This window comes from Ursus arctos, unplaced genomic scaffold (assembly GCF_023065955.2).
Source record: "Ursus arctos isolate Adak ecotype North America unplaced genomic scaffold, UrsArc2.0 scaffold_2, whole genome shotgun sequence".
Classification (NCBI taxonomy): Eukaryota; Metazoa; Chordata; class Mammalia; order Carnivora; family Ursidae; genus Ursus; species Ursus arctos.
In genome coordinates, this window is record NW_026622874.1 from 18,667,777 (window position 1) to 18,693,519 (window position 25,743).

The window sequence follows — 25,743 nt, forward strand, 5'->3', positions numbered from 1 at the left end:
AAATAGTGATACCATCATGCTAGAATAAATTTAAAATTTTTTAAAAGTCAATAACTGAAGAAAGATATCCCTCTATAATATAGAATATAATATCTATAATATATAATATAGAACATGTACTTACATTGAATCTGAAGTTCATGACTAGGCTTTTTAAATTTAAATTAATTAAGAACAACAATTTTCATTTATATTTCAACAGTTGATAGCTAATTTAGGGTTTACCTTAATAATAAAATTAATTATTCTTGATTAAAAGTAATAAACCAGTGATGCATATGCATGACCGCTAGCACTACTTACAAACCATTTACTCAGTTGTTATTCTTCTGACAATCTCAGCCACCTCATGGATTTAGAAACATTGAAGGAAAGAGGGGCCTCTGATGGGCAAACTGCAGTCACAAAGCCCATGCATTCTCTAGGAGAATTTAGCCAGTTTTTATCTAGACAATTATTTGAAAAATAACCATCAGAACACACTGATTGTAATTTTTCAAAAAGATGACAGTGAGTTAAGGGAGGAAGCAGAGAAAATGAGAAGCAAGGAGTCATAAAAACAATTTGAATCCACTTAAGATAAAGGCAAACAGCACAATATTTATCAGTAGTCCTTAAAAGTACCATTGTATTACAGGATGGATGGTGCATAGTGCAGTAATTGACATTGATAATAATGATCCTGAATCATTAAGAAGGAGTGAAATTATATTTCTTGTTCAGGGCTTTTTTTTTTTTTAAGTATAACTGTGTAGTATTGTGTGATACATATCCATTGAGAGTATTTTAAATCTAGAAGATATGTGATGCTTATAAAACTTGTTATCCAGAAAAATCTGGTTTGTGAAATACCTTATTCCATGATAATGCTGGATAAATAATTTATATTCTTTTATTTTTTTTTTAAGATTTTATTTTATTTATGTGACAGAGACAGCCAGCGAAAGAGGGAACACAAGCAGGGGGAGTGGGAGAGGAAGAAGCAGGCTCCCAGCGGAGGAGCCTGATGTGGGGCTCGATCCCATAACGCTGGGATCACGCCCTGAGCCAAAGGCAGCCGGTTAACGACTGCGCCCCCCAGGCGCCCCTTATATTCTTTTAAAAGAAACCAAAATATGCTGGCTAGATGAGGCAATGCAGTACTTGGATGTCTGTGGAAGTACACTGTATGTGTTAAATTTCCATATAATACCAGTAGCTAATGTGACTTACTTAAATGTAATATCGATAAGAATTATGTCTAGTTTTCAGATCAACATAAAACATTTTTGTAGTTCATATCACAACAGAGTCTCTGAATAAGGAAAAGCAGTGCAAAAAGGAACCAAACTTGGAGATACTTAACTAAGTTAATTATACAGTATCTCATTTTATTAACATGATTGTTTCCATGGAAATGATTCATGCTAACTTTCTGAAGGAAAAGTGAGATTTAAGCACAGGTTCTTGTGGTTCTAGGATTCAGGCGTCTCTACTATGGTGAACAGCCATAGTAAATACCATACCCCGTGGACTCTCCAAAGGGCCTGTTCTTCCCAGCTCCGTTTTCAGGCAAATACTGAAGAGCAGATGAATAGTTTTAGCAACCCTTGCCTGAATGTATTGACAGTGACACACTTACTGAGTGTTTACTCTGGGCAAAGTATTAGCAATTCACCAATTATTGAAACTTTCTTGGCACTAGGTCCTGGAGAAACAGAAATGAACACAACAGAATTTTCCACTCCCAGAGCATTTCTAGTCTAGTAGCAAGGGACAGAAAAATGACCAGATTCATAAGGAGGTAGATAAGCGTGGTGACACAGATTTTTAACAATGCATTGTGTAAGCTAAGGCTTTGCCGGGGAGCCAGTATTTGAGCTGTTTCAAAGGCTGAATGAAAATAATTGACAGGAAGAAGAGCATTCCAGGCTGAGGCAAATAGCGTTTTAGAAAGACACACTTCATAAAGTGACTGAGGCATCCAGGGAACATAGAAAGGGTTCAGTGAGGCACGAGTCAAAAAGCATGTAGGCAAAAATGGCAAGAGAGAAGGGTGGGGAGGTAGGTTGGGGCAAGACTGCGAATGTATGTTTGTCAAGCTTAACTAAATTTGGCAAGCGTTAGAGATTTGTTTTGTTTTGTTTTTAAATATTTATCTTGGCTCAAAAGCTAAACCAAAAAGGAGCTAGTCGTGGACTCTCCAAAAGGGCCTTCCTCTTCCCACCTCCATTTGTAGAAATTCTGTGAGGTATTGGTAAATTACTTGGCTTTTCCCCAAGTGACTCTTTTCCTCTTGCTATCAGTATCCCAGCTCAAGGTGATAGGTCAGGGACTGCGTGCCATTCAGTTGAGGCCCAGCTCAGCACCCACCCCAGGCTATCAGCTGAGCCTGCTGGTAGTTCTAGAGTAGTGGTTAGCTTGAGACCCAGGAGAAGCAGGTGGGTAAGAGTCGCTTATATCCTGCTAACTGCTGCTGGATATGGCAGGAAGGAGCCAAGGAATAACTGTAGCAGTGAACCCAAAGTAAGGAAGCCCAAAACCTTTGTGTATCTTTCTCATCTCCCAAAATGTATCTTTCTAAAAACTTAAAATGGATAACCATACAACATTGTATTCATGTGTATTTCTTACTTAGTCTAAGCCATCTTTACGCCAGTGGTAGACAGGAGAGTCAGTAAATTTAAAAATAATAAACATAAGAGGGAACTCATGTGGCCACTGAACATAGAGGTAAGGCAAGGTCTTGGTTTTTAGGAATGTTGCAGTGTATTTGTACTTTTATCTAATCATAGCCGTAAGGAAAAGCAGAGATCTGCAGGGTAGTTTTTCCATTTCTTCTGTTCATTCCATATTTCTTTACCTTAATTCCAGTCGCAATTGTTTGTTTGTAGGTTGTGTCCCTCATTAGATAATAAACATCTCCTCTCATCTTTGTAGCTACCTCAATGCCTAACATAGTACTTTGCACACAGTAAGCGCTCGGCAAAGAATTGTTTAACGGATAAGATATGCATGAATTATTGAATGACCAGAATCAAGTGAGTATCTCACATTTACTCTCTTGGTATTACTGATAATATCTCAGTCGAATGGATTACTAAGCCATTCAATAATCACTAAGCAATCATTTGGAGTAAATGAGTATACCTGTGCAGAATAGTTACATTTTTTTCTTCAACTAAGAGAGATTTTAATATATATTTGGAATTCAGGGCTATGGTATTTTATGTATATAGTGTATACTGTGTCTCCTTACATTGGGAAGTGAAACTAGATAGAATTCTTTATTTAATGATTTGTTTCTGTGGATAATTCTTTGAGCCCTTTAGGTTGAGCCATACATATGTATAAGCTCACAGTGTTTTTCCAGATCTGAGTTTTGACTCTTAGCTTCTTCAAGAACCATTTTAGTCTTTTGAGTAGTTTTTGCCCCTTTTAAAGAGGCTATTTTTCTTTTTTTTCTTTAGCATCTTGCTAGACTTTTTACATTTGTCATATTTGTGTTTTCCTTTAAGTTAAACATCCATTGTATGTCTTATACTTTGTTAAAACTACATTCAAATGACATTGCAGGGGTGATTAGGAAGAAATGAGTAAACTGATGAAAGTTATCCAGGTACTTAAATTTAATTCAGAAAGGGAAAATGATCACACCTTGTAATTGTATATATTTGTTTCACATTGACTGAGTTTTTGGAACAGGCTTCTTTCTTTAATGTTCTATTTATAAAGTGACTATTGATATTTATGATTTTTATATCACTTCTCCTTAGACGATGCCATCAATTTAGCTCTGGCTAAAAGAAAGCTGCTTGTGTTCCGGGCCAGGTGCTTGGCTTAGTGTTCTCATTTCCATAACACAATGGTCTGAGTTGGCCTTCCATGTAAATGTAACACAATGCAGTTGCAGCTGCTTCGTTTGTATTAGCTTTGAGCTTGGCTCTGAAAGAATTCAGGCACTAAAATATATGCCAAGACAACCAGAAAGCATAGTTGAACCAAGGCAGTAGCTGACTATTCCTTTGTAACCCTTCTTGTTCCTGTCGTAGTGACACCTGAGCATTCCCAATCAGATAGAGTAGATACAAAGGACTGTCAAAGATGAAAACTTTGCACAGTTTTTAGAAAAAGGAAAGCTTTGGAAGAATAAATGTAGACTAAGTTAAATTCTTATGTAAAAAGAAATGTTACATTCTTTCTTAAGTATTGAGATGTGAGGCTCAGTTGGTATTGGTCTCTGTTGTGAATAGAATCCTCAATTAGATCAATAAGATCCTCAATAAGTAAGATTTTTGTTTTTACAAGTTAAACAGACAAAGCTTCATGCCCACTTGATAAAGGTCAAATATTGTTCGTTGTCAAAACCAGTGGTTTTCAGCTCTGGCCCTACCTAAATATCACCTAAGGAGCGTCTCCAAAAACAACAAACAAACAAAACTAATGCCTGGGCTCCACCTCAAACTAGTTAAGGCAAAATCTCTGGACTAAGAACCCTGTGTTCTGTATTTTTTGAAACCTTCCCAGGTGATTCTAACATGTACCCGGGATTGAGACCTATTTGTCCAAATGATTGGTTAATGTGTTAGAAACCCGTTTTAGTCCAGGTCTTCCCAGTAGACATCAGTGCTTTCTTCTGTCCCTTCAAGTCTGGCGTAAGAAACTAATAAGCGGTATTTTTCAGTGGCCTGTTATTGCTCGCAAATGCTACATTGTATATTAGTTGTCCTTCCAAGTGTTTGACACCGTCAGTTCAGATGATGAGTCAAAATTGACGGAATACTTTATTGTGGCATAGTGACCTCTGACCAGCCTGAGAATCTCGGTCTTAGGGGTGAAATAATCAATTTGAATTCATAGCAGCCAAGGTACAGTACCATTTCAACTTTTGTATTCGTCATTGCAGCTGTGTTCCTGGATGCTTCAAGTTCTGTTCTCTGCTACTTAAAGATTCTGTATCCAACTTTTCTTCTCTTTACTGACCATCTGTATGGAGTTAAAATCCAAAGTAGGATCACCCTGCAGTGGTACCTCTTTTTAATAGACAGTGTATTTATATTCATGTATGTATGAATATATAATATATGGATATATTCGTATTATATGTCTATCGAAATAGTACTACCAGAGATAAAAATAATATAATAAACAAGAATGTCAGAAAAGAAAAATTATAGTCTGAAGATGTTAAATATTAACGATAACTTTAAATCATTTTATAATCAGAAGGGGTATAATTTTTAATTTTTTAAATAATAAATATCCTAAAAAATATAAAATTTGAAGCAGAGAGAAAAGGAATAAGGTTAGATAGGATCCCTTAAGGGAGATAGAAAAGAGATAGCAAATAACCCCGGGGGAAAAGGGAACAGGCATGGCAGGGAATATTGCCAAGATTCTCAACTCGAAAGAATCAAAAAAATGATGGGTACTCTCCTCAATCTGTGGTTCTTCATAAAATAAGTTTGCGGCAGTACTAATTAGGGAAGATGCGGATGTATCCTGTCCAGAAGAAGATGGCTTTTTGAGACAGGGAATGAGATGAACTCACTTATAGCTCGTTCTTATGGGGAGTATACTATAAGCCCCACTTCCTCAAAGCAAAGAAGAGATATTTTTCTTCTGCTTTAATGGGGGGGTAGAGGCTTAACACCTTTCATTTCACAATTAGAAATAAATGTTTTGAAGGGCTAATGCCCACTTAAAGTAACATGTAGTTAACCTCCAAATACAACTGATATTAGATGCTTTTCCTCTTTCACCGAAGTTAAGAAGCTAGGGATATGGAAATGAAACCTTGCCAACGTCTCAGTTTTGCTGGTATTAGCTGTATAGGAAGGTATTTTTGTACTTCTCAGCTGTACCTGTACTCAGCAGGGTATGAGCATTGCTGGTAAATAGTAACCTTGAGGGCCTTCCTACTGTCAGGCCCATTAATTCTAAAACTAATGCCAGGACGATTCCACTGGATTTTTAAACGTATGTTTTATATTAAGCACCTACTAATTTCATTTTAAAAGAAATTCATTCCCACGTTATTATTTGGTTATAATATCACTACAAAATTATTTTGTCAGACTGTCGTAGCTATTAAAAGGTTCCAAAAGGATTTGAATAGACATGTCTCCAAAGAAGATGTACAGATGGCCAATATGCACATGAAAAGGTGCTCAACATCATTTGCCATTAGGGACATGCAGATCAAAACCACAGTGAGAAACCACTTCATACATACTAGGATGACTGTAATCAAAAAGAGAGAACGTAAGTGTTGACAAGGATGCAGAAAAATTAGAACCCTCCTATATTGCTGAAGGGAATTTTGCAACCACTTTGTAAACAGCTTGACAATTCCTCAAAAGATGGAATATAGAGTTACCATATGACCTAGCAGTTCCACTTCCAGGCATATAAACAAGAAAATTGAAAACATGTGTTTATACAAAAACTCAGACATGAATGTTCCCAGCAGCATTATCTGTAACAGCCAAAAAGTGGACACAACCCAATGTCCATCAGCTGAAGAAGGATGGATATACAAAACACGGTCTCTCCATTGTTCACCCATAAAAAGGAATGAAGTGCTACAACATGGAAGAACCTTGGAAACATGATGCTAAGTGAATGAAGCCAGACACAACAGGCCACATATTATAGGATCCTATTTATGTGAAATGTCCAAAATAGGCAAATCCATAGAGAGAGAAACTACATTAATGGTTGCCAAGGGTTGAGGAGAGAATGACTGCTAATTCATATAGGATATCTTTGGGGAGTGAAGAAAATATTCTAGAATTAGACTGTGGTGACTGTTATACACCTTTCCGGAGAGACAACAACCACTAAAGTGTACACTTTAAAAGAGTGAGTTTGGTGGTGTGTGAATTTTATTTCAATAAAGCTGTTAAAAAAAAACTTGAGAAAAAAGCATAGACAGTTATCTTGAATACTTAATATTTATTTCAAGTTGAAGTGATAATATTTTGGATATATTGGGTTAAATGAAATCTATTTTGGGGAGGAAAAATGACAACAAAATGCATTTCATTGTATATTGGCTGCTTATTTTCTGCAAGTTTTTTTAGGTGCCCATTAGTGATACTGTGCATATTTGCATTTTTGTGCAAACTACCATAATTTTGCCTGCTATAGGGAAGCTTGTATAGCTTCATACATTTTTACTAGATATCAAAATAAGAAGCATGACATTTGGTTTTAAAAGAAAAAAATTATGGCTGTCATATACATATATGAATATTTTTTAATTTTTGCAAACTTTTACATCTTAAGAGTTATTCGTATCTAATCTAGTATACTTTATAATCTCTTCTATAAGTTCGTGTCTATTAGATAAACTGCTTGACTTTTTTCATTTTGTATATAGTCCACCTTTGCCTCTATAGTCTTGTATGATGTTTTAGATGTGGCCTTGTTTAATGGGTTAATGCTGAGATCTTCATATTAGAAGGACCTTTCCCTGACCTTTTGTATAGTAATGAAATTAATGATCAACAAATCAGGAAATAGAAAGCGATATTGTTTTGCTGGAGAATCTTCTTCCAAATAATCCTCTGGATTCAACTAATGCTTAGTTCTGATATCCCATAGTAATGTAAATTCAGCTTGCTCCAAAATGTATTCACTTACGTTTCTCCCCAAAACCCTTTTTCCCCCTGAATCTAACTTTGTAGTACTACAAATTTCTTCAGTTCCCAGAACCATAGTATTTTCTTTCCTCCCAAATTCAGTTACCAGATCTTCTTCTCTTTTCCTCTCTTCAGAATCATCCATCAAACTGTTTCCCGGCCCTACTGCCACTTACTTCAATTATCCCTGCTTATTATTATTATAACATTCTTCCCCTCTACCAGTACCAGGACCTGCTTCGTGAGCATGAGACCGGTGCATTGCACAGGACCTGCACTCAGAAAGGCCCTATGCATGGAGTTTAATGTTCGGTGGTTTCCATCCTAAGATTCTTATTGATCCATCTTTGGATTCATGTTCTGTAAGTGAGGTCCAATGGGACAGTGGAGCATGTGCTGGGACTTGGAGCCAAGGCCTGGCACCACTTCCTGTTGCTTCCCTGAGATGGATTCTATACTGCCCACTTCCCCACCCCCGGAACCCCAACCAGCCTCTCCCATCTGCCTCACCCAGTCCTAGCTGTCACTCTCTGACCCTGGCACGGGCCTTATACAAGCATAAAAAAGTTAGGGGTTAGCCTGCACACCCTGTGGCATCCCAAGGCAGTGCTTGGCAGGACTGTCCTTGCTCTTGCTTGTCAGCTTCACTGGTGTCTGGCTGGTGGCCAAAGGCCACAACTCAGTTTGGGCAAGCCTCTTGCCCATCCCCAGGCCAGATACCTAGTGAGTTGCAGAGGCAGCCGTGGGAAGGGAAGACGCCTGGCTCAACTTCCCTACCCTGGGCCTGGGCATGGCACATGCGTTTATTGGCTAGGGAAGGGCAACCTGGCAACCAGTGGGCCACCCACATACTGAGTCGTGGGCAGAAGCCCTGGGCTCCTGTGAAGGTCTGCACTTGCTCTGGTGCCTGAGGGAGCATGACATTAAATAGCAAATGAAAAACACCAAGAGCAGATGGAGAGAGAGATGGGTTAAGAAAGGAAAGTTTTTGATTTTAATAGTTTTAATGGCCCTGAGTTCCTGGTTTTTGAACAAGGGCCCTTGTATTTTGCAGTGAGCCCCTCCAAATATGTAGCCAATTCCATCTAGTACAGGAGAGACTTTAACTGTGTCCTGACCTCTAGCACCTCTGTCCCCACTTTAGCCTTCACACTGCTGCTCTAACTCTGATCATGACTTGACTCTCCCTTGCTCAAAGTCGTTTAGTAGTTCTCTGTGGTCCCATGCGCATGGACATGACCAAATTTTATACATTTTATTTGGCTTGCACAGCGAGTTCTTTCCACTCTCCTCTTTCTCTCCCTTCCTTCTTCCCCTCATTTAAATGTTTCCAGGCAGAGCTAGCTTTTCCATCAAAAAGCATCAATCACCTGCTGAAAGCTTTTGAGTTGGACTTGTGTTTTAAGGATGATAAAAACCAAAGTTCACTTGGCACAGAGAACCTTTCATTGTCAAGGTTTTGGCTACCCTTCCAGTTTCATTTCCTAACACCCAATGTCCCCATCCCTACCCCCAGATCTCTCAGCCTCCAAACTTAGAGGGTGCTCCATTTTTCCCAAACTTCAGAGTTCCCCAAACAAGTTTCCTGAGCTATCTTTGCACATTTCTGCCTAAAAAGGCCACCTTCTATACTTCCTAAAAGTATTCTCATTCTTTAAAATTCAGCTCCAGTGTCTCACTACATCTAGAAGAACATTAGCCTTGACCTTCCCTGTCCTTCCATAAGAACATGCATTTATTGGTTATAGTACTTATTGTAGGGTCATTATTTGCATGGCTGCCTTCCCTGGTCTGTGATATTCTAGGCGATGGTCTCCAGAATAGGATGTATATATCTCAGAGGGTACTCAGTATGATCCGTCTGAGTTGCAGAAAGAAAATAATAAATATTTGATTTTTAAAATTTCACTCTTTAAATTTTTATGTTATTGAATGTTTTATAATCATACATTAGAACATTCTTGTATTTTGTAAGTAAACAATTTTAAGAATGCATACCAACAATATTTTACTCAGTTGATACATAGTCAAGACAAATTAGTAACCACTGTTCTAGAAGATCAGGACTGTATCTTGTTAATCTTATAATACCAAGACCTTTTCTTTTTTTCTAACCTGTTTATGAAAACTCGCTTAATGTATAGGTGACTCATGATTACCTAAGGTACGCCCATTGCAAAGACATTAACCTCTTAAGCCATAACATCTCCATCATTAGTTGATGGTTTAAAATTAATCACCATTGTGAAATGTTTTTTTAAGGGTCTATATTAATCTGCTAAGTAAAATAGAATTAAGGGAGGAATGTAGTGAATAGAAGGAAATAATTTTCTTTCTGTGGAAGTCCTGTGAGATTAATGATAGAGTAACTCATGGGGACTATCTTAGTTGGCTTCTTACTCAAGGAGTAATTGGATGTATCGGAATATGGTCTGCTCTCAACTCTTTAAAAGTTAAATGAGAAAAAGATAATAGCTCCAGCAGAAGTGAAGGTCAAAACCTGATGATCTGTCCTTAGCTACTGGGGCTCATATTTTATGCAGTAAGTGAGACCGTTGTCACTCAGGAGCTCTTCTCCATTAAAATCAGGCGCCTGCAGTTGGAAAAGGCTCTGCACTCTTCTGACCATACGATCTAGGGCCTGTGTTACCTGCCTTTGAATTATGCCAGAGTATCAGTTTTATATTATTAGCGTTTAGGAACTTGTACCTAAAACAGGCAAAGGAGTGATAAGAGCTGTATTTGTTTAACGTATATGTTCAGTAAGTGTCTCACATATGTGACCAAGAGCAAATTGTTTGACCTACTTTAAGGGCCTATGATGCCTTTTTTATGGCAATGAAATACTGCACAGGTATTTTAAGATCCTTGGAGGGTTGCAGGAAAAAAAAAAAAAGTACTATATACTAAGGATCAATATGTTAATATTTGGGGCCTAAAGTTGTAATGAAAAAAAAATATTTGCAGCATTAGAAACAGTACAGTTAGGAAGTAGCGTCTAGAAGTTATATAAATATGTCTAATGAAATCTTTTCCATGATGTGTTTTTCCTTCCCTTCCCCATTTTATTCTATACTAAAAAAAATCCATCCTGATAAACATTAGTAAAGAATAATTATAGTGTTTTATTTGTATCTTTTGCCTACTGCCATTTCCATAATATGGGTTTTAGGTGCATTTTATTTCACCAGAGGCAGTAAGAATTTTATTTTTTAAATAACTACTAGGCTCCAAAGCCCCCCTCCATCTGTGATGCTTTTATTCTTAGAGTCCTAGAAATGAGAGATGGAAAACTTCAATTAAATTCATCTAGTCCATCTCCCCTGACAATGAAAAAGTATCTCTCACATTTTATTATCTGATGCTTTTTCAGGCTTCCATGATAACCTCTGGGAGACTGTCCAATAGACTAATAGACCTCACTTTGGGAGAATGTTCTCTTTCTTAGTTTTGACCCATCATTTCTCATTATTTTATCCCTTAAAGCCATTTTCTTACATTCATACTCTGTGAACTTTAGATCAGCAGTCTCTGCCAGTCATAAGAAAATCAACATATATCTCATTAGCAGGAACTGAGGTGGTCTCCAGAAGTGAATATTCCAGATACTAAACTTTTCTACTTTAAACACAGACTTAATTTTAATAATTTTAAGGAGTTTTTTTCCCCTTGAATGTATTAGATAATTTTGCTACTTTCTTGAGTGTATTGGACTTTTCTTAATAATTCAGGTTAATCATTAGCATTCTGTGAGTATATATTAAGTCACCACTGTATGCTAAGCGTTGAAGAAATACAAAGATGAGCTCAATAATGTTTGCCTTCAGGAGTTAAGACTCAGTAGGGGATATGTCATAGGAATAGAACTAATTATTGGTCAAGACAGAGGAAAACAGTAATATAAACAAAAGAGCTTAAATAATCAGAGGCAGAAGACTAAAGCTCCTATTAGAGAAATCAGGAATGGCTTCCTGAGGAGTTGGTATTTGAAAGAAATAGTGTAGGGACAAATGAGTGGTCATTTGGGGAAAAAGATAAAATTAGATACATATTTCACACCTCACATAAGTGTGAACTCCAAATGGATTAAGGTTCTAAATGTAAAATTAAATAAATAAATAAATCATACAAGTACTAGAAGGAAACATTGATAACCCTAATGTAGGAAAAAACTTTTGGTAATGGTTTTAGCCAGAGGCAAAATGGTTTTAAAAATTGTGTGGTGGGGTGGCTGGGTGGCTCAGTCAATTGGGCATCCAACTCAGTTTTAGTTTGGGGTTGTGGGATTGGCCCAGGCCTGGCTCATGCTCGGGGCAGAGTCTGCTTGGGATTCTCTCTCCCTCTGCCCCTCCTCTAGTGCGCGCGTGTTCTCTCTCTCTCTCTCTCTCTCTCAAATAAATAAATCTTTTTTTTTAATTGTGTGACAGAAAAACATCATAGCAAAGTTAAAAGACAACCAGCTGAGAGAAAACATTCACAACATATAAAGAACTATTAGAAATTGAGGGACAAATGACCAAAACCCAATAGAAAAACTGGGGGGGAAAAGTATGAACTGTAATTCCCAAACGCTATAAAAATTGTCCTGGACATATAAAAAGAATGTTCAAAGTCACTTATAATCAGAGAAATGCAAATTAGAACAATATTTTGATACTATTTCACCTTTAGGCTAGCAAAAACTATGCCAATGACAATAAAGTTAGTTGGTGAGATCAGGGAAACGGACACCCTCGTACATTGCTGTTGGGAATACAAACTAGTACAACCCTTCTAGAGGGGATTTTGGCAAACCTACCAATGTGCTTATCGTTTGACCCAGCTGTCTCACTTCTAGCAGTTTACCCTGAAGGTACACATCCATCAGTATGAAAATACAGATGCGCAAAGTATTCTTTGCAGCATTGTTTATAATTACAAAATATTGTGAACAACCTAAATGGCCCACTCGTTAGAAAGTAATTACATAAACTATGTGTGGAAGGAAGATAGAATAATGGCCCCCAAGATGTCCACATCCTAATACACAGAATCTGTGAATATGTTATTTTACGTGGCAAAAGAGACTTTTGCAGATGGGATTAAGGCTAAAGACCTTGAGGTGAGAAGAGTACCCTAGGTTGTCTAGGTGGGTTCAGTTTAATCACAGGCCTTAAAAACAGAACCTTTCAGAAAGATACAACATTACTGACCTTGCAGATGGAAGGAGACCATAAACCAAAGAGTGTGCTTTGGAGGCTGGAAGAGGCACAAAACAGATTCTCTCCTAGGGCCTTCAAAAAGAAATATAGCCCTGCAGACACCTTGATGTTAGCCAGGTGAGACCCGTGTTGGACTTCTGGAAGATACTTGATTTGTACTGTTTGAGCTGCCGTGTTTTGACAGTTTGGCAATAGAAAATGAATATGGTGGAAAAACTGGTGAAGTTAGAACTGGGTCTGTAATTTGTCAGTATGCTACCCTATGTTCATTTTCTCATTTTCATAATTTTACTATGGTTATATAAGATGTTAACATTAGGGGAAGTTGGGTAAGAGAAAACGCTACTATTTTTCCAAATTTCTGTAAATCTATGATTATTTTACATAGAAAGGAGAAAACATCAGGGATTCCTTCCCTTCTCAGATTCCTTCCACCACTCCACCTCACTGACATCTTATCCTTTTAACAAGTTGCCATCTCTCCACGGTATTTGTTTGTGAATTTCCAACCAAGCTTTTAACTTCGTGGTTCCCAAACCATATGTCCACGTAAAGACTTGTTCACACATTTTTTTAGCAGATTTATTCTTCATAGACCCAAACTGGAAACAACCCAAATGCCCATTGCCCATCAGTTGGCAAATGGGTAAACATATTTTGGTATATCCATATGTGGAATCAAAAGGAATGGACTACTGATACATGCAGTACCATGGATCAATTCCCACAACAGTGTGCTAAGTGGTAAAAGACTCCATTCTGCACAGTTCCGTTCATATAACAGTATGCAAAAGATAAAACTGTAGGGATAAAGCAGATTAGTGGTTTCTAGGGGCTCAGGTGGGAGGATTGGATTGACCGTAAAGTGGCACAAAGAAATGTTTTGGGTGGTAGAAATCTGTATCTTGGTTGCAGTAGTATATACATTTGTTTAAACTCATCAAATTATACACATAAATATAGTGAATTTGCCTTTTGTAAATTATACCCCAGTAGACCTGATGTGTTTTTTTTAAAGATACATTTAAAACATAAAAGTAGAAAGTAAAAGGTTTGAAAAAATTTAACAGGAAGGTAATAATCCAAAGAAATCTTGATATAACACTATCTGATCAAATGAAAATGAATCTCTTAAGACAAAGAATATTCTTAGGGATAGAAAAGGTGTTTGCCCCCCAACAAATCTTAATATATCAATGTTATACCATATTAAAATAATTTTAGTAACATGTATGTAATTGTAATATGTACATATTTTACTTTTATATTTTAATGTCTAATAATGTATCAGTATGTTAATGTGGGTTAGATCTGATTAATGGATATGTGGTTAACGTATTAATGTATGTGCTTTTGTATGTTTTAAAGTTTCATAATGAATGTTTTACTTTGTTTAATAAAAGAGAATCATTGGATGATTGTCAAAAATGCAGATCACTGTGCTCCACGCCCAAAGATTCTGCTTCATCAGCTCTGGGCTAGAAAAACAATTGTAATTTATTATAGGACCTTCTTTTTTTCCCTTTGATGCTTTAATTTGCAAAAAAACAAAAATAAACAAAAATCCCCACTAGGGGGGAAATTACCCACACTGAAACTGCTTGTTAACTACAAAGCATTTTGCAATGATTTGTCTTGTTGTTATCCTTGTTACCTAGAGTTTCCCTTTGTATTTGGACTTCCAATAACTGGAAGATAAACTAAGAAGTAAAATATGGTGACTGAAAAGTAGAGTTTAACATTTTCAGTTACCTTTCCTTTTCCTTCTTCCTTGTTGATTGTCTACAACTGGATTCTAGTGAACATTTTCAGAACATCTGTAAGTTCCTAAGGTCTACTAAAAGAGTAAGGAGGGGAATAATTTATATAGGACATCACTCTTCTCAGGTAATTGCAATCCATAATTTCATGAACTGCTAAAATACACAAATACACAGAAATGAATTTACTAATTAAACAAAAACTTTAAAAAGCCAGAATGAGAACAATTCTCACCTGTGTCCTTTCTAGTAGACAAGGTAGCATTTTCTTACTGTGAATCATGTTGTATTTTAAGGAAGTGCTCTTAAAATTGCTTAAGTCACCTAGATTTCCTTAATCCCTGGTGTGGCCACTGATAAGAAAAAGTCTTACACAGGATGGCAGTGGGCTTGTGTCACACATCACAGTGTTTTTGTGTGAAAGGTGATGACATGTTTCTCCGCCTCCACTTCTCCACGTCTTAAGGGACCGTCGGCAGCCCGAGGACGCGGGCAAATCAGTGGCTCTCGTTACCATCGTGGAGGCTTCTGAGAGCGGTTGCATAGCAGCCGTTTTATTTCAGTTACCAATCATGCCCTGATAGCCAGGTTCAGTCTTCGGAGGTTACTCCAGTTTGGAGGTGGTGAACAACTTCTTTTCTCTGTTGTTCTCTTAACATTTACCAAGCTCCAGAGAAGGGCAACATTTGGCTTTTCCTTTCACTGGCAGTTGCTAAATTTAAGCCTTATTTTGGCAGAAAAGAGGGATTACCAACTAATTAAAGTAAGTCATTTTAGTTGTACCATTTGCTTTATGACAGTGGAGTTGTTTAAATGATAAGCTTTCTACTATTTTTCAGAATTGTAGCTTGTAGCAACAGTATTTCCCAGGAGGATGAGGTAGGATTTGTTTTGAGGGTTTTATTAGTATGTTTTCAGATTAGGTTAGTGTCAGAAGGATGAAATCAGTTTATCTGTAGTCTTTTCCTTTGTTTCCATTGATGCTATTAGATTTTAAAGTCAGCTTGTGGGAGCATCATTTACTCCTCACATTCACATAAGACATAGATGTCATAACCTGATGTGAAATAGGAAAATGCTTTCCTCTTGACATCCGTTTCTTTCTAAATCTTATATTTGTATTTTTGTCCTGCAATGACTACAGAATCAGTTACATATAAAAGTAATTTCAGTAGGGTTTGGATTTTACTTCAGTTTAATTATATAGATAGGAGCCTAGTGGCAAATTTTTCTAAGTCAGATGTCACACCTAGTGGGCATTTTGTCTCTTTTTTTTTTTTCCTCATATTTTCAAATTCTCATAGTGCATTTCTTTCTTTTTGTGGTATATAATTCTGTAATAAGAGCTGTATAGAAATTAAGTACAGCACACATGGAGAAAATGCATTATATTATAGTGCCTAGAGTATTTTGTTTGTTTTTTACCTTTTATAGGAATACATATTTTGAATTTTTTTATTAAATTCAATTAGCCAACATATAGTACATCATCAGTGTATCATTAGATTCATTAGTTGCATATAATACCCAGTGCTCATCACATCATGTGCCCTCCTTAATACCCATCGCCCAGTTACCCCATCCCCATCACCTACCTCCCCTTCTGCAACCCTCAGTTTGTTTCCCAGAGTCAAGATTCTGTCATGGTTTGTCTCCCTCTCTGATTTCTTCCCATTCAGTTTTCCCTCCCTTCCCCTATGATCCTCTGCACTATTTCTTACATTCCACATATGAGTGAAACCATATGATAATTGTTTTTCTCTGATTGACTTATTTCAATGAGCATAATACCCTCCATTTCCATCCATGTCGATGTAAATGGTAGGTATTCATCCTTTCTGACAGCTGAGTATTATTCCATTGTATATATGAGCCACATCTTTTTTGGCTCCTTCCACAGTATTTTGAAGAAGAATGAGAATGTGGAGAGTCAGTGTAGTGTAGTGGTTAAAAAGCAAGGGTTCCAGAGTCAGGCTGCTGGGGCTTGAAGTGGTACTTTGCCACTTGGCAGCATGTACCTGGGAAAAGTCAGACGTCATCTCTGTATCCCAGCTGTTGATAGGTCTACTGTTGATAAAGAAAATGAACGGTTCACATAACACACATTTTTACTCAAAACCATATTAAATCAGTACACATTTCTATTTTCATACCTAAAGTTATTTCTCTCAGAAAAGCAAATGCTTCCTTATTTGTGACTGTTCTGCATGATCTTTTCTCTCGTTGTTGCTTTCCTCAGAAAGCAGAGTAAAAGCTAAGGTCCTCACGATGGCCTCGCAGGATCTGCCCACTCACCCCGCTACAGGGACCGGCTCTGCTAACCACTGACTCATTTCCCGCAGCCCTTCCCATTGCTTTCTCCACTCCAGCCACACTGACTTCTTGGCTCTTTCTGAAACATGCCAGGAGTTCTTCTGCCTTAAAGCCTTTGCCCAGCCCACTCCTGTTCCCTGGAATACTTTTCCCTTCTCATACCTGCAGGCTCACTCACCTCCTTCAAGTCTTCACTCAGTGTAATCGTTCTCCAGAAGGCCTATCGTGACCACTTTGTATTCTCAGCTCTTTACATGGCTCTATTTTTTTATAGCACTTGTCTTTTACTCATTTATTATGTTCTCGGTTTATTGTCTGTCTCCTTCCACTAGTATATGAAGCCTAATGAAGGCAAAGATTTGCGTTTGTTTTGTTCCCCAGTGACATCTCAAGTGCCTCAAGTATCTGGCCAGTAAAAGGTGCTCAATAAATACATGAATGAGTGAAACTTTAAGTATTTCGATATACTGGGTTTAAATCCTGACTCCTCATCTATTAACTGTGTGACCTAAAGCAAGTTGCTGAATAGCTATTTTGTGGAGTTGTGGCATGAGTTACACAGTATTACGTATTGGAAAGCACCTAGCCAGTGCTTCATATCCGGGAAACCTTCAGTAAATTCATTCAGTCAACAAATGTTAATTGAGCCCTTATGATGTACCAAGTATCCCTGTAGGCACTGGCATACATCACTGAACGAAAGAGCCAAAACTCCCAGCTATTTGTGGAACTTACATCTAAGTTCCTTCCCTTCTTTTGATGTTGTAGTTCCTAAGGGGAAAAATCGTGATTTTACGTCACCTGTTCGGTAGTCTCTCCTCCTAGATTCATAGTCAGTTAATACTTATAGGGACCCATTTTCCATTATGTTAAAAATACTTTTCTATTCAGTTATCTTATTCTTTGGAATGGCCCTAGGAAGAGGATTTTTTATTCCTCATTTTATGGGTAAGAAATCTGAAACTTGGAAGTTGTGATTTGTCCAAGGTCGTTCAATAGGAGAAATTGAAGCCAGGATTTGAAGCCACACTTTCTGATTCAGAATTGCCTGCACTTTCTACACTGGTACTTGCATCAAAACACACAATGGCTTTTATTCATTTCACTGCCCATTTTATTTCCATTCTATAGACACTTGCTGAGCCCCTACAAATTGCCTGATATCAGACCTGCTCTAGGAAGGCAAAGATTGTTTAATCCCTGCCAAAAAAACACTCTAGAAGAGATCATGCCCTAGCTGAGTCTGAAAGGATGGCTTAGCCAGGGAAAAGGGAGGGAATATGAGTAGTAGCAGAGATGCATGGTGAATGTAGAGAATTTCAGGCTTTCAGAGTTGCTGGAGGGTAAAGCTTGAAACAGGGAATGGCCAGGAATCAGGCTAGAATATTTAGTAGCGACCAGGTGATACCATATCCTACAGGCAGAACTCTTACTAGGCCCCCTCTTTTAGGGACTATTAGGTCAATTATCCGTCCTTGGTCTAATAAGCTATAGTCAGGGCAGAAGAATTGCTTGGTGCAAAGGATAGTGATCTGTTCATAAGGAGTCGCTCAGAAGGGGCAGTGGAAAAGTGTGTATGCCATACACTCTGAGGTTTCCTAGTGAGGAAAATGTCACCGGAAAGCTGGCTCACTGCATAGTTGGTCCAGGACAGAGGCATGGTAGGAGCAAAGGCTGGTTTGGAGATGGTGAGTTTTTAGTGGCATCATCTGTTCAGTTATGTGGTCTTCCTGAACATGTGGGAGACCATGCGGCCAAATAGACTGATGCCAAACCAACCTTTATAGCCTAAGCTAAACAATATTCTCAGGTGGGAACCATGTTTCGGTTTTATCAAGGAGAGTAAAAACAGAATTTTATTGTAGATTCTACTACCTCTGTGAAATATTACTGACCAGTCTGGGGTGTCTTGAACTTTCTCTTGTCTGTATTCCCAGAACAACCATAATTTCACATATATATTGAGTACTTACTAAAGTTGAGACACTATAGTAGATGTTAAGATAGATATAGCATTACACCTTCCCTCAAAAGTCTAAGGGCCAATGGGAGCAATAAGTATGCATTAGTGGGTGGACAAACCACCTTCCCAACCTTATTTTTTGATGTGTCCAATCATATACCAGCCAGACTAAGTCTACTTAATGGGTACCCATTGTGTTCTTATCTCCATGACAGTTCTCAGGCTGTGCTCCATACAATACCCTTGCTCCTCAGCACCCCCAAACCCAAATCCTGTCTACCCACTGGGACCTAGCATATTCCACTTCTTCCATATAACTTCCCCTTACTTCTTCAGATGATGTAACCTTGTCTTTTTCTGAAATTAGTTCCTATATACGTCTCTGAAATAATACCATATTATCAATCCTAAGATGCATGTTTTTTCACATTTTAACATCCCTATAAGTTACTCTCTTAAGATACTCTGTCATCAACATTCTTGAAAGGATACAGGATGATATTCTGTGGAAAAACATGAACAACAACTCTAAGTCAAAAAGTAGTTCAGAAGAAAGAAGCGTTAGGAATACCTTAACCAATTTATTTTGTATATATTCTTTTTATGTGTACAATCTGTGATATATGACAAACCTGCCTAAGTAAGTTTTTTAAAAACCTCTTTAGTACAAAATAAACATTTTAAGTGATAAAGCATTGTGTTATAGTTTAATTGGCAGCTTTTTTCTTAGTGTTCATGAAATAATAGCATGACTTACAATCAATGGTGTTCTAGAGTCAAAGAAATATATTTTGTGATTAAATACACCAGACATTAAGAACACTTACTTCCCTAATTATGTCATATATATTTATGTTTAATTTCCAAATCCCATATTAAACTATTAAGTTCCTTGGGGTCAGAGTTTGTGTTTGTTTTATCTTTGATTCCCTCACAATACCTGGTGTAGTGCTTTACAACAAATAGACATAAAACAAATATTTATTAAATAAATGGATTAAAACAAGAAATTATATAGTAAGTTCCACAAAAAGTAAAGTACTGTATGAGTGAACATCTAATACATTCTCAATTAACTGCTTAACTGTATTTTTGTTAAAAATATATTTAAATATGGTATTTGGGCAGGTCCCTGGGCCAAATCTCAACTTAGGCCAGATGGTTTTGGAACAAACCATAAACAGTCCAAATAGAATTCCATAAACTTAGGTCTGGTTTGCTGACTACATTTATGAGCCAATGTGGTGACTCATCCTGATTGAATCATAATCAGTAGTAAATAAAGCCTTTGCCTTGGAGAACAAATGATAGTGACTTTCCCTAGCAATGCTAAGATTGTACAGGAGACTAGATAAATGTCTATCTCTAAGAAATATAGTACTTTCGGGGAGCCCAGTTGACTCAGTCGGTAGAGCGTGCAACTCTTGATCTCGGAGTTGTAGGTTCAAGCCCCACGTTGAGTATAAAGATTACTTAAAAATAAAATCTTAAGAAAAAAAAAAGCAATGTACTACGATGTGGATGAAACTAGAGGGTATTATGCTAAGCGAAATAAGTCAATCAGAGAAAGGCAAATACCATATGATTTCACTCATATGTGTAATTTAAGAAATAAAACAGATGAACATAGGGGAAGGGAAGGAAAAATAAGATAAAAGCAGAGAGGCAGGAAAACCAGAGGAGACTCTTAACTATAGGGAACAAACTGAGGGTTGCTGGAGGGGAGGTGGGTAGGGTAAGGGAATGGCTTAACTGGGCAGTGGACATTAAGCAGGGCATGTGATGTAATGAGCAGTGGGTGTGGTATGCAATTGACGAATCACTGAATTCTATCCCTGAAACTAATAGTACACTATATATTAACTAAGTTGAATTTAAATAAAAAATTTTAAAAAAACAAAAAGAAATGTTTTTAAAGACCAACTTTAAAAAAAAGTTTTCTCGTTTTCTTCCCTCCAGTCAATCTCTATGCACTGATGATAAAAATCAGCTTAGGGATTATGTCTATGTGGTATTTTCTAGGAGTCTTTATACTTATTCTTTGGGCTACGGGAATAACAAGAAACAGCATAAGCATTTTTTTTTTTTTTAGTCAGCTAAATAGTATTACTTATGATTCAAATAAGTTTGTTTACATTTTTCTCAAATGAAAGGAGCAATGCCTATGTGTTTGCAAAATACTTGGCCTGGGTAAGTACTGGGGTAGTCCACATTACTGTTCACCAGATATTCCCAGTCTTCTTTCTGGATACATGATACAGTTGTATATCCTTTTCCCGAGGAAATCGGATGTGGTCATATGACTTTTTGTCTGATGAAATGAGACCAGAAGTTACATGAAGGTTTAAGAGCTAGTACATAACTTGCCACATTTCCTTTCTTCTGCTGAAGCAGCTATAGACACGTGCGGAGGAGCCTCCTTTAGCCTAAGTCCCTGAGTGAGCGTAGCGTAGGGCCAAGCCCCTGTCTCCCTTAGTTGATCTGCTCATAGATAGATGTGGAACATGTTTTGTGCTACTAAGATGGTGAGATGATTAGATAAACATAACCCAGCATATCTTGATTAATGCAGTCTTCACCCAAAATAGTGGGCTTTGGTGATAACTAAAGAATATAAAAGATTTGACGTGTTGATCTTGACCCAGTATTTCTTTTTCTTCCTTATAGAAATGTTTATTGTACATAGCTTTTATGAGATAATACTCATCTCAAGGTGATTAGAAAGAGTCATTTTCCCAGCATCAAAATACTTTTCTTTGAATTATAACTTTTTCTCAAGACATTTTGGTATACTTCCATAAGACGTCCTTTCACCTACCAACAAGAGAATTGTTACTTGAAAGCGGTGGCCGTCATCATTCATGCATGCATTTATTCCATTATTCAACACACTTTTATTGGATGCTCATTGTTTACCACGTGCTAAGACCAGGAAATGTTTAAGGAGCTCTAGATAGTTTGGTGGACGTGGTAGGAGGCAAACGGGCCAAAAACTGTAAACTGCTTTGTTCTGAGGTCTAGATATTTCAGTGGTTTCATAAATGATACCTATTTCAAGATAGTTTAGCTACATTTAAAACTTCAGTTTACAAGTAACATATCCAAGGTGATATAGACCAAATTTTAACACTTTTGAGACTACCAACACATTACCTTATACTAATTACATAATTGTTTGTTTGAGGGGTTTTGAGGGGGGTTGTGGGGTTGTTGTTGTTTTTTTTTTTTTTCCTGTTTTTATTTTTTGGTTTGTTTTGGTTTTGGTTTTTTGTTTCTTTGCAGTGGGCAGCTATTAGAATAAAGCTTTTCTTCTCACTATCAGTATATTCTTTAAAATTCCTCTAATGCACTAAATATCTTCCCACCTCAGGGCCCTTGCATATGCTATTCTCATTTCCTTTTTTCCCTTTAGTTCAGGAAACTACCTACCAGATGGCCTTTTCTATTGAAATTGCTTCGTAGAAAGGAATATATTTTTCTGTTACATTGTTGTGTTTTTAAAAATCTCTTATCAAAGTTAGAAGTTTCTCTACCATAGCTGGTATAGAAAAAGTTTAAGAAATAAGAAGTTAAGTGTTATCAAAAAATTTAATTATCCCAGTTATCCTAGAAGAAAAAAATTTTTCATCACATTACCAGGTGATTTCAAGCAACTGTTTATAAGTTAAAAAAATTAAAAACTGAGTTCTTTTTCTGGTTTTCATTATAAAAATCTTAATATCTTTTTCAGAGGTGATGCAAAGGAGTAAGGAGATGGCAAAGTGCTCTTTTTGTTTTCTCTCCCATCACCTTCTGCCTTCTCATTCTAGGGGTTCTTCAGCAAGCGCCTGAAAGGCTCCATCAAGAGGACCAAAAGCCAATCAAAGCTTGACAGAAACACTAGCTTTCGGCTGCCATCCCTTCGTAATGCAGATGACAGGTAAAAAGTAAACTTGCTTAAAACTGGGAAAGCAGTTTTGTTTTTTGTTTTTTGTTTTTGTTTAAAGCAGAGAAAGCAGTTCTACAGTGGGTTTTGATAAGGCATTTTTGGTCATCTCTAACTTTGCATTAATGACAATTCGAAAGATCTGATACTAAATTCACTTTTTTTTTTTTTTTGTCTTGCTCATATTGAGGCAAGGTACAAAGTATTGGCTCAAATGTCCAGGCAGGTTAAGAATCTTATAATATTGGAAAGTAAGAACTAATTAAGTGCTGTTTCTATAGAATCAAATCCTAGTGGTCAGAGATGTCTTTCTTTTGTAGAATGACTATAGGATGATGATGACAATAGCAAACATGTTTTGAGCACTGTACTAGATGCTTTCTATACATTATCTTGTTTAATCTTTATAGTAACCCTATAAGATAAATATTATCACCACTTTCTAGATGAAGAATCAAGGCACAGAGAGATTAAATAATCTTGCCCAAGGTCATACAGCTTAGTAAATAGCAAAAATGGCGTTAGAACTTGAGCAGTTTGGCTCAAGTCCATGCTGTTCACTGCTCCGTTGTTCTTTGTGTACAGCATGGAATCAGTTGTATTGGTTTGCAGTCACATCTAGAAGACATGTATGAAAATGAAGATTTTGATTATTGGGACTATCAGCTTGAGCAACCCTCACATGCATAGTTTATTAAGGATAACAACCTTCTAAAATCATTAAATGTGTGCTAGAACACATTTTTAATACTTCGTGTCTCCACATTGTTCAAAATTTAGGATGGTACTTGCTATATTCTGCTACATCACCATCATCACCAACATTTCCTGAGTGCTTACTATTTGCCAAGCATTTTTAATGTAGTCTCTCATGTAATATGACCCTAGATATGGTTATTACACTCATTTTACAGATGAGGAACTAAGACAAAAGAAATTAAGAAACTTGCCCAAGGTAGAGTTTGGATTTGGACGTCTGTCTGCCTTTTATATTTGATACTTTTATTTATACTGGATTTTTTTTTCTTTCAGTAAGTCCATTATTTTCAGTTATCTACATAACAAGCAAACAGATTACAGTCTCTGTAATGGCAGATTACAGGTTTGCTAGGCAGAGAATTCTCCTTTTTTAATGGAGGAAGTAACTTGTCCCCCATACTTAACTGATGAGACAGTCAGTATACTGCTTTATCAGTGATTCTTACCCCTGAACCACTTTAGAGGTGCTCTGCGAAATTTGCAAGTCTGACAATTTGTAGACTTGTGTTTGTGTGTCAGTTATCTCTTTTATACCTCTTTGTTTTAAGGTAATCATAAAAAAACTGACTTTTTTCTTTTCATATCTTTTCCTTAGGTTCCTCTCATTCTACAATTTTCATTATTCTAAGAATTAAAAGCATTTTATAAATAAGTCAATAAAATGGAATGACAACTTTTTTCAGAATAATGGTTTTTAAGAGCAAGGATATTGTGCAACCCCTGACACACTCCCTAGGTCAGGAGCCACTTCCTGAAACTCTGCAGCAGCACGTGTATGTTTGGGTGACAAGGAAATATTTTTTATAAGTGTATTTTATTTTTTAACCTTGCACTAAATATCACTCTCATAATTTCAAAGTGCTCTCTCCTCTTGCATTTTGCTTTAGGGAGCCTAAAGGAATGCTTAGATTGAATTACCACAAGATTGTACTCTCCTCGAGTCTCCTATATTGCTATTATGTAGCGAGTGCACTTTTAGCCTTTCCAGTGACCTAAATTCGTTACGTGTGCCTTCCATGCAGTTCTGCTTCAATCCGCAATGGTATCTTTGTGTCTTAAATACAGCATACTAAAAAGGTGCCAGTAAATCTCAAATACTTATATTTTTCAAATCCATTTGAATTATAGAAGTTTCTTTACAGAAATTTTTCAAAACTTTGTTCTTCCCATAAAGGGATATACTCACTAGAGTTTGAATATATTATGTTTTTTTAAAATAGGCTTTCTTGTCTTCAGATCATCTGAAGATGCAGATAAATAGAACTAAGGTACAAGATATTAATCAACTGAGTTCTCTGAATCGGTACCCTTGTAGGTGAGACCAAAGATTTTTTTCAAAAACTGTGGTTTTCTTGAGTTGTGTACATTGATTACCCAAATTAGGCCATTTCTTCCAAAATGGTATATAGTATCTAAATCTCAGTAACAGAATATTTCTGTTCTTATATCAAATCCATAGAAACTCTAAGCAAACCTAGTAAGCAACCCCTTTTTTCAATTTTAAGTTATACAGTAAAATACATATGTCTTTGTTTTAAAAAGTTTCAGTACAGGGGCACCTGACTAGCTCAGTGGGTTAAGTGTCTGACTCTTGATTTCGGCTCAGATCATGATCTCAGGGTTGTGAGATCGAGCCCCACATTGGGCTCCACACTCAGGAGGGAGTCTACTTGAATGTCTCTCTCTCTTTCTCTCTCTCTCTCTGTGCCACTCCCCTGCTTGCGTGTGTGCACGCATGTACACGTACACTCACTTTCTCTCAAAAATAAATAAAATCTTTTAAAAAAATAGGTTTCAGTAGATAAGTACAGATCAAAAAACTAAAGTCCCCTTTCACCTTGCCCATCTCCCCATATAAATAACTTCATTAACAGTTTGTATATTTTCACACCTCTTTAAAAATACATACATAAATGCACACATATATATGTTTTGCTTATTTTCATATAAGTAGGATCATATATATATTACTTTGTGATTTACTTTTTAATATAAATATTGTGGACACTTTTATGTCAGTACATGTAAATCTATATTATTTTAACAGTTGCCTTCTTAGTATGCTACAGTTTTTTATAACATATTTAACTTCTGTGTTGATGGATATTTTATTGTTTCCCCTTTTGGGGCACAAACTAGAGATGTAGTGGACATTTCTGAACATATACCTTTTTTGTCCTTAGGTGATTGAGTCAGA

At 36.8% G+C, this 25,743-nt stretch overlaps 1 protein-coding gene across 9 annotated transcripts in view; it reads left to right on the plus strand.

Moving 5' to 3' along the window:
* The window catches only part of RASAL2 (RAS protein activator like 2), a 341,891-nt gene that overhangs the window by 255,718 nt on the left and 60,430 nt on the right, over window positions 1–25,743 (plus strand). For all 9 annotated transcript variants that reach the window (XM_026509285.4, XM_026509283.4, XM_057315613.1 and 6 more), the window contains one exon: window positions 22,672–22,781. In XM_026509285.4, the coding sequence (XP_026365070.1) occupies window positions 22,672–22,781 (110 nt within the window). The remainder of the gene's footprint in view (window positions 1–22,671; window positions 22,782–25,743) is intronic.